Here is a 16181-nt window from a genome sequence, read left to right on the forward strand (position 1 = left end):
TGAAGTCTGGACAAAAATATTGTTTCTCTTTGGAACCTAGAGCAGTTAAAGAGAACATATGTATAACATAGGCTACTCATTTGCAAAGTAAAACAGGTGAAGAGAAATATTTTTACAACTCTAGAGCTCAAGGGAAAAAGAGCCACCTACTAGGTAGGGTTCTCCTCAAATACCCTTAAGCCAATTACGCCGCCTCTATAAATACTACAACTCTGTAGGGTTTATTCCCTAAAACATTGTTTAGTCGACTTTTATTCTTATACTTCTATAGAGTACAATAAAAGATATTTTTGACAGGAAATCATGTAATTTGTAGCCTTCCAAATATAGTAAGAGCAACAAAGCCTGTAGCTGCTGCAATATATATCACATGTTCTGATAGAGCACCTTCTCTTGTTAAACCATTTCCCAGGTGTATGTAGCATTGTAGCCACATGTGATTTCTGGAACCAGAGCATCCAACGAATGTATTCTTTCCCCAAGGAACCTTTCACAACTTGCTAAGTAAAAGAAAAGATGTTGATATTCTGACATTGGAAATCTGCCTAACTTCAGAGTGGTTGTACGGGGAGTTTCCGATAATCAGTTCATCAAAGCAGCATTGAAGTCCTCTTCACGTTAAAACCTTTCTCTGGTACCAACTGGTATCAGGAAATATCACGCGAAACACCAAGATGAGAACCACGGAACTTTTAATGTTAAGTTCACAGCCCTTCTAATTGACAACTGTAAGAAAAAACAAACAAAAAACATTCATCCAATTTACAACTCCATATTTTGACACCACAGAGAACATTTAGTCCACAATAACATTGATTTAACTTTAAATATAGTGTACTATCTGGAAGATGAAGCAAAAGCTAAAAATTGTTGTAACACGACGAAAAAGAGAATTGGTATAGCATTCAGAAATGATTCCTTGCTACCTGATAATACTTGAACGAGGCGATCTTCTGGAATCTGGAGTATTATATTGAGTCTCCTTCAAGTCAAACACTTCAAGAGATAATCTTTCTGCATGACAAGTATTTGACCAAAAAAAGAAAAGAAAAAAGATATAGTACAACATTTAGAACCATATCATAAACAAGCACTTTGACAAGGTTGTAAAGGCAGTTGGTTTCTCTAGTCTTTTTAATTGCATAATCTGATAGAACGATAAATTGCATAATCTGATAGAACGATTAATTGTAAATCTTGATAGATTTCCTCTTACTCCTAAGTATAGAACTCTCAAGTGGACGTCATAGAAAATTTGCATCATTAGTTATTTCCAAATACAGTGATTCAACTCATTTAAGCTTACCAGGATGACTACAGTAATATAAAAACTTTGCTGCAGCCATGTTTGGTCTGAGACACTATTAGAAGACTAGCAATTGCAATAGACCAAATCAATACAACAGTTACAACTTGCAACAACATAAGTTGAACTAGAGTGTAATAGATTGTCCATATTGTCAGTCTTGTAATCATGAAATTTTCTGCATAATTGAATTACTAGAAATTATAAGCATTTTTGGAATTACAATTGACTCCACCAACCTTAAGGATCCTTGATTAATGATGGTTGAAAGGAAATTATCTTAGCTCATGCTGTGCCCTCTAGTGTTACAAGCAACTCTTCCCCTTTTAAAAGCCGACTCCCCTGTTTTAAGACAGAGATTAAATCAAAACTGGGAATTATAGTGTTTATGAAGGTAACTGTGTACAAGAATGACCCAGATAAAAGCATCTTATAGAACAATGAGAACCTGAAGCTTGATTATTAAGTGGCCGTTTCTTCAGGAAATCTTAATCAGCTAACCTAAATTCTCAGATTCACCTATATTAGAGCAAGCTGTATGCAATCGCATAGTGCTTACACAATAGGAAGAAACAATAAACATGTTACGTAATTTACCAGTACATATAGCTTGACAAAATTTAAAATGGTTCAATTTTGAAATGTTTAATTTGAATACCTAACAGATTGCAACTTCAGAACTAAAAAGGACAGTACAAATGAAACAGGAACAAACTACAAACTACTCTAGACTCATTTGTTTTCCTAACACTTCAATAAATGGGCTCTAAAAGAATGACATTTATAGCTAAATGACAAGGCCTAAGATGTTTTATATAGCACTGATGGAAGAACAATAGATGCAAGAAACTTTGTCAAGGTTTACTACTGAGTAACAAGAAATTTACTAGCCAGATATAAATTGGCAATCATAAAGGCCATTACCTTTTACTATGAATTAATGTGGGAATACAAAATTCACACGCTGCATAATGCAGAAACAGTAAAATATAGCTTCAACTCAATTACTTCATAGTGCAGATAGTTACCTTCTCCTTCCCTGCTCTGAAACCTTTCAGCCCATGTGAAATAAATACTAGATAAGTGGATCAATGGTAGAGCTGTAGTGCTAAATCTAGCAGCATCGAATTTCACAAACTGGAGATCCCAGTGACTGGAATCCAAGAATCATCCTTCCCTTGTTATGCTCTCATCTCATTTAAGCTACTCTTTGATTGCAATTTAAGCAACAATCCTGTTTTAGTAGAAATTCGGTAAAACTCCTGTTCTACAGTACATGAATCCTATCAGCTAGAAAAATCATGACAGTAAGAAATATGAAGCAAGCAGTATCAGAACCTACTTTTGAGGTTGAACAAAATAATTATGTATTAAAGTTCCATGGATTGAGCCATAGGACTGGACCAGAACATTTAATTTCAATGCACACTAATGAACTAAATCAAACTAGAAAATATGGCAGATATCATCAGTAGGAATATGCATCATCTAGCAAAATCAGTAGTGATATACATATTAATTATCAACCTTGTTGAATTACAATAGGATGTGCTCATCTCATAGAAAAAGATGGATTGACCATCATAAAAAACAAAGCATGCCAATTTTCCAAAGGTATAGTTTAAAAAATTAAATAGCAATACTATTGATTCTACTTACGAGTTAAATCAGAGTATACTTACAGCAGCAATTAGCAACTTGTACTTTTCATCAAGGAGTTAATATTAAGGGTTGTGTGTTGTCAAGATAGATAATGGCAATAACAATCTAAAGCCAAGATTAGCAAGCATGAGGGAATATCCATCCCCCCTTGCTTCATAAATATTCCATTTTGCACAATATCATAAATAAACACGTATATACACAAACACCTATATATGGTGAAATTAAACTAGACAGCCAAAACCCACACATATAATATAACCCGTATTCTGGTAACCAACCAACATAAGCTTCATTATATTAAAATCCATAAGTGACTGCTAAATGTCTTAAAAGGGTGTTATCCAAATATCTGATTCTCATAATTTTTAATCAATATATCTGAAACTTCAAATATTTGACCATAAGAAATCTGGTCTAATATAGTCTGAATTTTCAGATATATTCTAATTCGATCTAATCATGTACTTAGTTTTGTGTACAAGGGTATACATCATATTCTAATTGAATTAGAATATGATGTATACCCTTGTATCATATTCTAATTTTCAGATATATTCTAATTCAATCTGAAACTTTTCGTGTATGCGCGACCAAAACTACTAAAATGGTAATACTAACATGATAATTGACACGGCATCATATGCTATGAACCCAAAAATTGAAATCCAAGTTTGAATAATATGGGTAGACATTATTACCTTTGACCAGTTGAGTTATATATAAAAGAACATTGAGTAAACGAATTCTTTCGGGCGCTGATTTTAGAATAAATCTGGAGCAAATATGAAAAAGGTGTTAGAGAGTTGATAAGCAAGCCAGCAAGCAATCCATTCTTTAAAAAAGTTGGAAAAATAAAAGTGAAAAGACGACAATAATAATAGTAATAATCCCTATTTTATCTTTCATACCTATGTTGGGGATATGTTGGATATTGGACCAGTTAGCACCATTCTTGTTCTCGCAGTCCTTCATTAACACTGGACTACATCTCCTTATACGAAGCTTGGTTAACGAGGTGAGGTGGCGCATCTCTTCTGGCATTCTTTTCAAATTTGAACAACAATCAATAGTCAGGGATTGGAGAGATGATAAGCCGCCAATTAATGGTGTTAGGCTTTCCAAATTGTCGCAATCCTTAATCTCCAGGGAATGGAGAGATGATAAGCATCCAATCCCCCTTGGCAGCTTCACCACCTTTGGTAGACTCTCTAAAAACAAGGAACGGAGAGTGGGAGCAAGGTATCTCCATGGCATCTCTGCGTCACTTCCTTCATTATTATTATTAATGCATCCTTCTTCTGTGCTTTTGTTGTTGCTGACATCATCTTCATCCTCCAATTCCAACTCAGGAAGATAAATCAGTAATAGACTCTCCAAGGCAGTGAATTGGTCCCACACTCCTCGTCCTGATATACTCTTCAAATTATGGCAATTATGAATAACAAGGGAGCGAAGAGAGGACAGGCGGCCGCTTCGGAACACCTCACCCACCTCTCCTGTTTTCAATTCCTCCACTTTCCAGTCAAATCTAATACGGAGATCCGAAAGATCGTGGAAAGAGTGGATGGGAAGAGAAGTTAAATATCCCACGTTATCTGTCGTCACTTCCCTCAATCTTCCCTGCCGCCCTTGATCCTCTTTATGATTATTATTAGAAACTGAGGAAGACGACAAACCATGAGTAGTCTCCCTCATTATTGGGCCCAGCGCTTCATTAAAATCTTCTAAGTACAATTCTTGTAGTCCCGGAAACAAAGGAACTGTTGTCAATTCTGGACATCCATATATATCAAGACGAGAAAGTTTTGGTGCATGCGGTGTCTCACTCTCCTCTGATTCCGATGATGACTTCCACCATCCCTTCAACTTTGGCATGTTTTTAAGCTTCAGGTTTTCAAGGGATGGAAAGAATACCAACTCATCATCATCTCCACTATTAATACTACTACTCTCCATATACTCCACTTCACTCAAACCTTTCAATGCAAGGACTTTCAAATGACGCAGTTGACTCATCAACGGAAGATGCTCTAATCTTGTACAAAACTTGATTTTGATTCGAACAAGATTTGGGAGACAACAACTGAGAGTCATCATCCAGGTTGGGAGCCCCGCTCCTGGATAACTCCACAACTTTAACTCTCTAAGATTAGAGTGGGGTTGTAGGCCTTGCAGCAATACTTCTGCATTAGTATTCTCCTCTGTTTCCCACTTGTACAAAATTTCCCACAATTTTGGACTTTTTATTAGCATTCCCCCTCCTACTGCATCGTATCTCATGTTTTTTTTTAACTACAATTAGCATAGTGCGAGTATAATTGGTGAAATCATCCCAATTTTCAAGCTGACCAACACAACCCCCACCTGCATTGCCTGTTGCACTCTCACTAACTACAAACCCTGTCAAGTTTCGCAGAGATGCCATGCTGTTCATCCCAGGAGGCATACAAGTTAAACTCGAGCAACCAGAAATATCAAGGTGCCTAAGATTAACTAATTTCCTCAACTCCCTTGGCAATATTTTTAGAACCCTACACCCACGCAACTTTAATGTTTGCAAGTTATAAAGCTTGGTAATGGATGAGGGCAATACACATAGCATATTATTTGAAAGGTCAAGATACCTTAGATGCACCAATTCACCTATCCCGCTCGGCAACTCTTTCAATCCATCACAAAGATTCAAACGTAATACCCTTAAATATTTTGCTTTTGATACACCCCCCACAAACGGTTTTAATGAGAAATTATAATCTTGGCATAATGAAGCCTTGAGCCATCCAAAGACATATCAAGTCCTCCTTGATAATCTTGTAATCCTTGGGAAATACAGCACAGTAACTAAAGCAACTCTTCAAATGAAATGGAAGATAATTGTAACTGATCTTCAACACCGGTATTATGCCATTGGCCTCATCTTGTATAATGTTTGCCAAGGCGTTATTTTTCAAATTCTGCCACTTACTTTCATCCTGACCTCGAAGAAGGCTTCCAACCACCCTAATGGCAAGTGGAACATTTGCACACTTTCGAACAATCTCTTTTCCTATATCAACCAGGTTTGCCTCTATTTGATGTTGCCCCGGTTCAAGTGTCATTCTCTGAAACAAATTCCAAGAGTCTTCGTCTGAAAGACCCTTCAATTCATGAGTCCAACAACTTCCCACGACAACAGCTACCTTTTTAGAGCGCGTAGTCACCAAAATTCTGTTACCCTTCCCACCTCCAGCCAACAAAGTTTTCAAATTCCTCCATTCTTCAGAATTCTCATTCCAAACATCATCCAGAACAAGTAGATACTTGTTCCTATCAATTTTTTCTCTAAGCTTTATCTGAAGCTGGTCCATACTTAGGCCATCACTTTGATTAGCCTGGTTGGTTGCAGCTGCAAGGATTTGACCAGCAAGTGCTTTGACATTGAAATTATCAGAGACACAAACCCACATCTTCAGCGGAAATTCTGTCTGAATCTTGTAATCATTATAGACAAGTTGAGCAAGAGTAGTTTTTCCCAAACCTCCAATCCCAACAATGCTGATAACAGAAACATTCTCCTCAACAGTAGTGTCTAGTAACGCATCTATCAAAAACCTCTTATCATCATTTCTCCCAATAATCACATCATTCTCCAGATTCACATAGGAGTGAGTTTCCCTCGGGTTATTTCTCACCCGGCTGTCCTCGATCACAACCGAGTGTCTAAACCAACCGACAAGGTGATGATCTTTGACAACATCATCCAACTCATTCCTGATGCTTTTGATCTCTCGAGACCAATTAACAGCAGAACGAAGCTGATTAAACTGAGAGAAGCAAAGGGAGAGTGGTAACCTCAATTTACTCAATTTGTCGCCAGGCATGAGCATCTTGAGATGAGCAAGAGTGGTAACCTCGTCAAACAAGTCATCAGCTTGATAAAGAGCTTCCTTAAGCCTCTCAAGTCTGTTACGTTCAGTGTAGTTGGAACGACTGTGGTGCAGCCGCTCTTGTTCTTCAGCATCACGGAGGATGGCGTCAATGGTGGACATAGTCTTCTTGAGTTTATGAAGCTGGGACTTCACACCCAATACAGATTGAGTTTCCTTCAAAACAGCAGAGTCCAGCAATTGAAGGATGGTTTGCACCAGTGAAAGCCCTCCTGCTACATCCATCTTTTCTCTCTTCTGGGTTTATTGTGTTTTTGAGGAATGCAAGGAAATGCAAACGAATCAATAAGGGAGTAAGTTTTTTAGGTGTGAATGTTTAGGATTTTTCAAAAGACAAGCTTTATCCTCATCAAATTTTCAGGCTTGTTCCCCCCACAGGCCCACAATAATTGAAAGACAGGTTGTCTTGTACCTTCATTTTATAGCTATTTACTTTTCCGTACTCGATCTACACAGCTAATCGTTTTATTTGTCAGTTTTTACTCATTTGAAGTTAGTCCCATTATATTCAAATTTTTTTTTACAGTGGTTTATTATAGAGTAATTAGGAAAAATTCACTTAAATAATAACTTTAGGCGATTTACTTTGAATAATCACAACTTTTCATAATTCCACCTTTGATATGCGCTTTCCTCCGGCTATTTCAGGTGACCGATGACGTGATTTTAATAAAACATATTCTCACCATTGAGAAATTTAGAAAATATGTTTTAGTCAGTGAACAACAAATTGGACCGTAGGAAACGGGAGACAATAAGGATGTGGCAAGAATCAAGTATAGCAGCATAGCCAATTAGCAAGCACTGTATATCTAGGCAAATCTTTAATATCTACATTCAACCTATTACTTATTGAAAGGATAATTTTATGCAGGACTAGCACTTCTGCACTGCTAGTTCCAGATTAATCAATTTAAATTCTAGATCAGGATGTCTATCCCAACATTATACGCAATGCAAACCTCACCAAATCATAACTCAATCACAAGCACCCAAACGAATGGAGTGAAGAGAGAATAACACTGATGAATTTTACAGAATAGTTTGCATTATAAGGTTTAACATGTTTGCTGATATGTATATGTTACACGTACAAATATGTATGTATAGACAGATAGTAAGATTTATGAATGCTGATTCTCTTTTGATTCCATATGTTTGGTTGAATTGCTTATAAGAAGTTACAAGCAATTACTCAATTTCGAAAAATTCCTCAGTTTCTACAGTCTAAGAAAAATATATACCCGGTTAATTGGGACATAGACTATATTAAATTATTAAAGATATAATCAGTATTATACTAGGTTAGGTCCTAGTTTCATCACTATTATTAAAATAATTTTTTTATATAAAAATAACATGGACAAATTACAACTATAATATACTTCATATTTATTTTCTTCTTATTTTGCACATCATAATAAAAATAATCATGAAATATAACGAAAGATCGATAAATTAGATCATGAGTATATTAAAACTACATCCTTAGACCATTATGAGTGTTTAAAAAATTCAGTGATAAATGTAAAGAATAATATATGGTGTATCAATCAAATAAGTATTTTACAATTACATCTACACCTAACAGAAGAGTATCATATCCCCGTTATAATGATATTTGGTCAATTTTTTTCCCTAACAAATATAATCTATAATAAATACTAAAGTAATTACCGCTGACATCACCATTATCCATGCGTCGTCTTCTTATAAAAAAAATTCCCTCCTAAACTATTTGTGACATCATTTTTTTTCAAGGTAACGCTAATCATACATTTTTCTAAAAGCTTTTACGACTAAATTGACTAATTACACAATTTTCTATAGAGTAAAAATGATTAGCGGATAGTCTCTCTCACATTCTTTTTTTCCTCCTACATAGATTATTTTTAAAAACTATCTCATGCATTTTGTTATTGATAGTAGAGTTTGGATTAGTTTCCTCTCTTTATTAATTCTTCAAATTTTCTATAATGAATAAAAAACGAATGCTAACATTTTAAAAATTTAGTTTAATTAATCTAACGAGACAGATCGATCACGATTTATTTTGTTTTGTTTAAAATATGTATATTTTACATATATATACAAGTATAGTTTTTATTGTTATCATTGTGCATCGCACAGGATTAACCTAACTAGTACTAGTAATATGAAAAGCACCCACTTCTTAGAAAAACCAGCAAAGGGAATTCACAAAAATTAATTCTTAAAAAATGTTCATCAACAAAACGAACTGACCATAATTTAATGAATGAAAAATAATAATATTCTCTTTGATCCTATTCGTTCTTCTCATTTTTCAATTAAAAAGGTTAAGATAATGTTTTACATATGAAATATTTTCATACACGGTTAAGAAAATTCTGATTAGTTTACTCTTTCAATTTGCAATGAATGTGAATGTGATATGAATAATTGCGGAATGCAACCACATTGTCTTATTTGTACAAGTTGTATTCACTAGACAACAGAACCACAAGTAAGTACTAACCCTTATTTACCTTCGTTTACTTGACTTGAGAGTTGAGGCCCAGCAGACAGTGACGCTGATATTCTTCATTATTCCTGTGGAGGGTAAGCGACACTCCAAGTAACAGGTCCAAGATTAGCATCAAACTCGTTGCATATACCGATAACTGGATGCAGCCCTACCTGAGTCACATTGAAAACACCAAGTCATTGAACAAGAAATTGGACCGTAGAAAACGAGAGACAAAAAGGATGTGGCAAGAATCAATTATAGCAGTGTAGCCAACTAGCAAGTAATATGCATCTAGGAAAATCTATTACTTGATGAAAGGATAATGTTTTACAGGACTAGCACTGCTAGTTCCAGATTATTCAATTTAATTTCTAGATCAGGAAGATCCCAACATTATATGCAATGCAAACCTCACCAAATCACAACTCAATCACACAAGCCCAAACGTATGGAATGAAAGAGAGTAACACTAATGAATTTTATAGAATAGTTTGCATAATAATGAGATTTAACATTTTTGCTGTTAATACTACGTATATCAGGTATATGTTACACGAACAAATATGTGTAGACATATCATAAGATTTATGAGCGATGATTCTCTTTTATATATGTTTGGTTGAATTGCTTATAAGAAGTTACAAGCAATTACTTCAAAAGATGAGATTCCATGTTTTTACACAATCTAGGAAAAATATATACCAGGTCATAAGGTAATTTTGTAACAGGAGGTATCACTTCATTTCCTAGCAAACATCAATACAATTAGAGATATGGCTTCAATTTTTTCAGTCGAGGCCGGTTTTCAGTTCAGAATGTTACAGCTTATGTAGGAGGTCAGACTGTCAGAGACAGTTTATTCCCAGTTTTAATACATGGTCACCAGAGACTAACTCTCATTTTTATCCAACCTTGACCACTATCACCTCATTTGAAGGTAGTCATCCTGGCGACACTCACATCTGCATGATAATGCGTAAGTCTGCTTAAAGAAGTGGTTATCATCCCAGTTGCTGCAGAATCCTACGCTCACCTATTAAAAATGATCAATACTTAAATCTTTTTTTCTAACGGACCAAATTAAATAAACCACAAGCGAGAATGATAATTACCTTTTTAATTTTTCCTTTACACATCAATGCGAGGGATGTGTTGGATTTTGGGCCAATCAGCACCAGTTGATTCCTGGCATCTTTCTTTTAACACTGGCGAACACCCCCGCACATCAAGTTGTTGTAAGGAACTGAGGTGACAAATCTCTTCTGGCAGTAATTTCAGTCGTTTGCAATTCCGAATTACAAGATACTGGAGACATGAGAAGTAGGCTATCCACGATGGTAGGGCTTCAAAATTGTCACAGTTTGTAATTTGTAGGAATTGAAGGGAAGTCAAGCGGTTCATTCCCTTTGGTAGCTTCACCAACCTTGGGAGGTACCATAATACTAAGGAATGCAGAGTTGGATGAAGGTATTTCCAGGGACTGTCAGTATCAGAGCCATGATTATCCTCGGTTGTGCATTCTCGAGTGTTGAGATCTCCATAATCATCATCCAACTCCAACTCAGAAAGCATTTTCAGATGTAGGCTCTCAAGGGCGGTGAGATGCTCCCACACTCCCTCTCCTGATAGCCTCTTCAATTTGGAGCAGTCAGAAATTACAAGGGAGTGTAGAGAGGACAGACGGCCACTTCGGAACACCTCCCCTGCCTCTTCTGTTAAACTTTCCATATCATGGTCTCCTCTTACCACCAGATGAGAAAGGCTCTGAAAAGACTCGTGGGGCAAGGATTTCAGATACCCTACTTCATCTATCTTAACTTCCTTCAATCCTCCTGGTATTTGCTGCTGCTGTTGCTCCTGCTGCGTCTGTCGAGTGCTTGGTGCTGATGGAGAATCATCACCAGGGTACAGCCTATTTGATTCTGTAGAGGAAGACCTTGCATCAACAACGCATCTCCTCGCACTTCTTGGTCTAGTTATTGGACCCAATGCTTTATTGAATCTGCTCAACTCCAATTTTTCCAGTTTTGGACAGAGAGGGATATCTGTCAGGTTCCAGCACAACCTTATATGCAGGTAAGATAACCGGGGGAATGATTTTTTACATGGTCCAGCCTCACTGTCACCTGAGTCTGCATCGAGATGCAATGATGATCTCCACCATCCCTTCAACTCTTGAAGATTTCCTAGAACAAGCTTTTCAAGGGATGGAAAGAAGACTAACTCATCTGCTACTGATACTGCTTTTCTTGACACTGCTGATGCTTTGGGTGCCTTGTCTCCATAAATACTCTCCACGTATTCCAATTTGATTAATCCAACAAGTTCAAGGGATTTCAAATAACGAAGTTGGCTCAATAATGGCAGATGCTCCAAGCTTTTACATTCATAAAGTTCAATTTCAACAATATTCGGGAGACAAGTTTCAAGATTCATCAATGAGCTCCCCCAGCTCGGAAACCTCACACCTGGATAATCCCACAATCCAAACAATTTTAGATTGGGGTGGGGTTGCAGGCCGTGAAGTAATGCTTCTGCATTAGTACCCTCACTGTCATCTTCAATAAACCTGGGGTTTTCCATTCCACAAAGCTTTTGCGTCCAGCATATGTTTATGCCCCGTAAATTTTGCTTGTTGATCAGATGCCCCCCTTTCTTGGCTTCTGCTGCATCATATGTTAAACCTCTATGGACCTTGATTTCCATACTTCCAGTGAGATTGTTGAGATACTTTAAGTCGCTAAGTCCACCAGCACCTACTGGCCTCAAACAGCAAGCACTGCTTGTACCGCCAACTAAAAACATAGTTAGCTTATTCAGACAGGTCATACTATTCATCCCTGGAGGCATATGTGTCATACTATTACAATCAAATATATCTAGACACCTAAGATTAACTAATTTTCTGAAGTCCCTCGGCAACTCTTTTAGTGACTCACAACCACGCAATAAGAATGTCTGCAAGTTATAAAGCTCGGTAATGCACAAGGGCAACACAGATAAACTACGATTACAAGACAGGTCAAGATATCTTAAATGCAACAATTCACCTATCTTGTTTGGTAGCTTTTCAAATGAAGCCCCATGTAAATCTAATACCCTTAAATATCTCACTTTTGGTAGCAGCACATCAGGGCTTTCTAAAGGGTTGGGGTACCCTATGTTCAAAATTGTACGCATTCTTTTCATTGTGGTCAAATATCTTCTAAAATCTTTTCGACCAACAGTACTATTGACAAATAGATGCCGAGTTTTCTTATCAAAATAGCTTGTATTATAGCTGAATGACAAGATTTCTGCTCCAGCTACTTCTATAGCGAGATCATGAATCAGATCATGCATTTTGCATGTCAGAATTTCACCATTGTCAGCTCGCTCTACATCTTGAAAGAAGCATCTTTGCAGTAAATTCATGAAGTACTCCTCACCGGCATCTTCAAGACTCTCTCCGCCTAATGGAACAATAAACCCTTGTGCCATCCAGAGACTGATCAAATCCTCCTTCTTGATCTTGTAATGCTTGGGGAATACAGCACAATAACTGAAGCAGCTCTTCAAATGGTACGGAAGATAATAATAGCTAATCTTCAATGCACGAATTATGTCATTCTCATCAGGTTCTATGTTTGCCAAGGCAGTGTTTTTCAAAAATCGCCACCTACTTTCTGCCTGGCCTCGAAGAAGACTTCCTACAACCCTTATGGCAAGTGGAACATTAGCACACTTTTGGACAATTTCTTTTCCAGTATTGACCAAGTATGGCTCAATTTCATCTTGCCCAGTTTCTAGTGTCATTCTCTCAAATAAATTCCAGGAGTCTCTCTCTGAGAGACCATGTAATTCAAACATATAGCGGTTTCCCACCATGTCTGCTACCCTCTTAGAGCGTGTGGTCACAATAACTCGGCTACCTCTTCCACCTCCGATTAACAAAATTTTCAACTTGTGCCACTTATTAAAATCCTCATTCCAAACATCATCCAAAACAAGCAGATACTTCTTCCCTTCAAGTTCTTGTCGCAATCTTCTCTGGAGCTGCTCCATTTCTAAGCCATCATGATCTGTTTGGTTTGTTACAGATGTTAGAATTTTGTGAAGCAATTTGGTATGAAAATCATTAAAGACACAAACCCACATCTTCAATGGAAACTCCCTTTCGATTGTCTCATCATTATACACAAGTTGGGCAAGAGTTGTCTTCCCCAACCCTCCCATCCCAACTATGGTCACAAAAGAAACATCCTCAGCAACAGAACTGTCTAGTAACATATCTATCACTATCCTCTTGTCTTCATCTCTCCCAACAATAACATCTTCCTCATGTACAAAAGAGTGAGAGTCCCTTTCGTTTTTCACCTCGCATACCTCATGACCATGCTGTGGTCTCGAACCAAAGCCATGATGATCTCTAGCAACATCATTCAATATCTCCTTGATCTTTTTAACTTCACGAGACATATTGAAAGCAGAACGGAGCTGATTAAAGCGAGAGAAGAAAAGGCGTACCTCTTTCCTCACACTGCTACCAGACATAAGCTTCTTGCGCTGGGCAAGAGTAGCAACCTCATCAAACAAGTCATCAGCTTTGTAAACGGCTTCCTTGAGCCTCCCGAGCTTGTCTTGTAATGTGTGGCTGAGCTCAAGTTGCTGTCTCTCTTGCTTCTCAGCATCAAGGAGCACCGCTCTGATGGTAGACATAGTGGCCTTGAGTTTCTCAAGCTGGGATTTGTAACCCCATAATGATTCAATTTCCTCTCCAATGGGAGTGTCCAGCAGTTGGAGAAGAGTTTGTACCAGCGTGAGAACTACTGACACATCCATTCCTGCTGCACTTTTTCACTTCCTTATGAGTAATCAGTCAGTACTTTTACAAGAAAAAGTGATGAAGGAAATGCAAATGATATTAGAAAATTGTATGTTTTGAATTTATGTGCACGTATACGGATTATTTAGACAGCACTACAAAACGCTATGAATATGAGTCATAAGGAGGAATTACTTGGAAAATGCTCTGTAACCATATTTCAGGAAAATAACTCTGCTCTTTTTCTTTGAGCAGTTGCCTCGCTGTGAAATTTCCAAATTATTTCTTACAGATATTATACGTGAAACTCTGGTGGAAAACTGTTATAATTTTTATTATTATCTTTTTGAAGAGGAGTGTTAGAGAAAAACAACAAAGATGCAGATAAAGACTAAGACTTAAGAATAAAAGTGGTGAATAATTAATAAGAATTGAAAAAAGCTATTACCTTTGTGGACTGGGGAGGCTAATTCATGGTTAGCAAGCGTAGAGTAGACAAAATCAAAAATTAATAAAATGCTTAGAAATGAGCCCTTTCACATTAGATTTTCCTCCGTTTACTTGACTTGGGCTATTTGCAGGATCCAGTAGATATACATCATGGAGAGGAATTTGACAAGTCTTCAGAGTGAAAACACGGGAATGGCGCTAAAAGTCCACCCGTGGAGAGGATGAAATTGATGGAGAGAGCTGAAAATGAAGCCATTTCACCAAAAAAGTTGTCAAAGTTTCGGATGAAACATCAAGTAAAGATTAACCAGAGTTCTCAACTTCAAAACAATATCAATGCTGCAAGCCTGCAGCAGTTTCTACTCTAGACAATTGCTTCACAGTTAATTTAATTCCTTAAAAAACTGCACTTAATTAAATCTGCCACAATTCAAATATTTGGTTTTTATAATTTTGTGATGATGAATTGCTATCAGGTCATTTTATCCGGATATGTGTAAGTCTAAGACAGCTTTAAGCAAATATCAGGATTCAGGAATGGAAATGTTTTGCTGTCTGCATTTTATCTCCTGTATAGCTTAAGATTCACCCGTAATGGCGCTAAAAGTGCACCCGTTATGTACTTCAAGAGTTTTTTTTCATACAAGTAGTAAATTAGCTGAGAACATAATTTGCCTACAGGAAGGAGGAGCTTCCAATTATGATTCTATGAATCGTGAAACGCCTCTGACGGAACAGCCTGTGGATTTTATTTAACTGAATCATAATTTCCCTACAGCAGTTTATTTCTGTCTTAATCTGTGTTATTGTTATTATTTGCTTAGTAAAGTGATAAAACAATAACCCAATTCATTTATTAACGGGATGGAATCATGGAAAGTTACCAAATTAGTATACACTACAATTTTTTTTTTTTTTTTTTTTTTTGAATAGTAGTATACACTACATTTCCACAAGATCACAAACAAAATTCTCATTTTTTTTTTTGGCAGTATCAAGAAAGATATTGTTGTGGGGCACCTCCGTACTTAATAGGTTAGTTGATTTAAGACTTTAGTATAGTATGTGAGTGCTACGTAAATTTTGATTTGTTTATTATTTGAACCTTTAAACGACATTAGAATTTCATAATGGGACAACTATTGTGTGAGAAACTATTACTGTATTTACAAACAGATTTCCATGACTTTCTGATTCCTCCATTTGATTTATGCTCAACCAAAGAATTAATTAATAGCCAATAGACCAAACTAAAAAGAAAAAAAAAAAAAAAAAAAAAGAGCACAATCGCCCCATCGTGATCATGCCAAATTTTGAAAATGATGCTCACACATCGGCATGCTTCTCATGCTAGGTCAACCCATTTTCTTGCTGTGTCTAATCGACCCTTATGCCAAACTGCCAACCAAGCCCATGCCCAACTCTAGTTGGGAGTTGGGACACAAGTGAAGAATGTATGCGAAGTAGAATATATGATCCTCACCCCTTTTAATAGTCAGGTTTTATTTTTATTTCTTCATGTTGTAGTATTCCGTATATAGG

At 36.7% G+C, this 16181-nt stretch overlaps 3 protein-coding genes across 3 annotated transcripts; all 3 read right to left on the reverse strand.

Moving 5' to 3' along the window:
• Nucleotides 1-59: 59 nt before the first annotated feature.
• Nucleotides 60-5700, reverse strand: LOC110718660 (disease resistance protein RGA2-like). The gene is made up of 7 exons (XM_021897541.1): nt 5407-5700; nt 3880-4988; nt 3670-3743; nt 1755-2540; nt 1546-1648; nt 927-1014; nt 60-726 (listed from the first exon to the last, which is right to left on the reverse strand). The coding sequence occupies exons 1-3, from the start codon at nt 5571-5573 to the stop codon at nt 3733-3735; spliced, it is 1287 nt and encodes a 428-aa protein (XP_021753233.1). The 5' UTR covers nt 5574-5700; the 3' UTR covers nt 60-726; nt 927-1014; nt 1546-1648; nt 1755-2540; nt 3670-3732.
• Nucleotides 5691-7444, reverse strand: LOC110718659 (putative disease resistance protein RGA3). Its single transcript, XM_021897540.1, has one exon. The coding sequence runs from the start codon at nt 7120-7122 to the stop codon at nt 5719-5721; it is 1404 nt and encodes a 467-aa protein (XP_021753232.1). The 5' UTR covers nt 7123-7444; the 3' UTR covers nt 5691-5718.
• Nucleotides 7445-9803: 2359 nt separating this feature from the next.
• LOC110718661 (putative disease resistance protein RGA1) lies at nt 9804-16174 on the reverse strand. The gene is made up of 2 exons (XM_021897542.1): nt 10498-16174; nt 9804-10418 (listed from the first exon to the last, which is right to left on the reverse strand). The coding sequence occupies exon 1, from the start codon at nt 14204-14206 to the stop codon at nt 10514-10516; it is 3693 nt and encodes a 1230-aa protein (XP_021753234.1). The 5' UTR covers nt 14207-16174; the 3' UTR covers nt 9804-10418; nt 10498-10513.
• Between the last annotated feature and the right edge of the window lie 7 nt (nt 16175-16181).

Source organism: Chenopodium quinoa, unplaced genomic scaffold, assembly GCF_001683475.1.
Source record: "Chenopodium quinoa cultivar QQ74 unplaced genomic scaffold, ASM168347v1, whole genome shotgun sequence".
Classification (NCBI taxonomy): domain Eukaryota; kingdom Viridiplantae; phylum Streptophyta; class Magnoliopsida; order Caryophyllales; family Amaranthaceae; genus Chenopodium; species Chenopodium quinoa.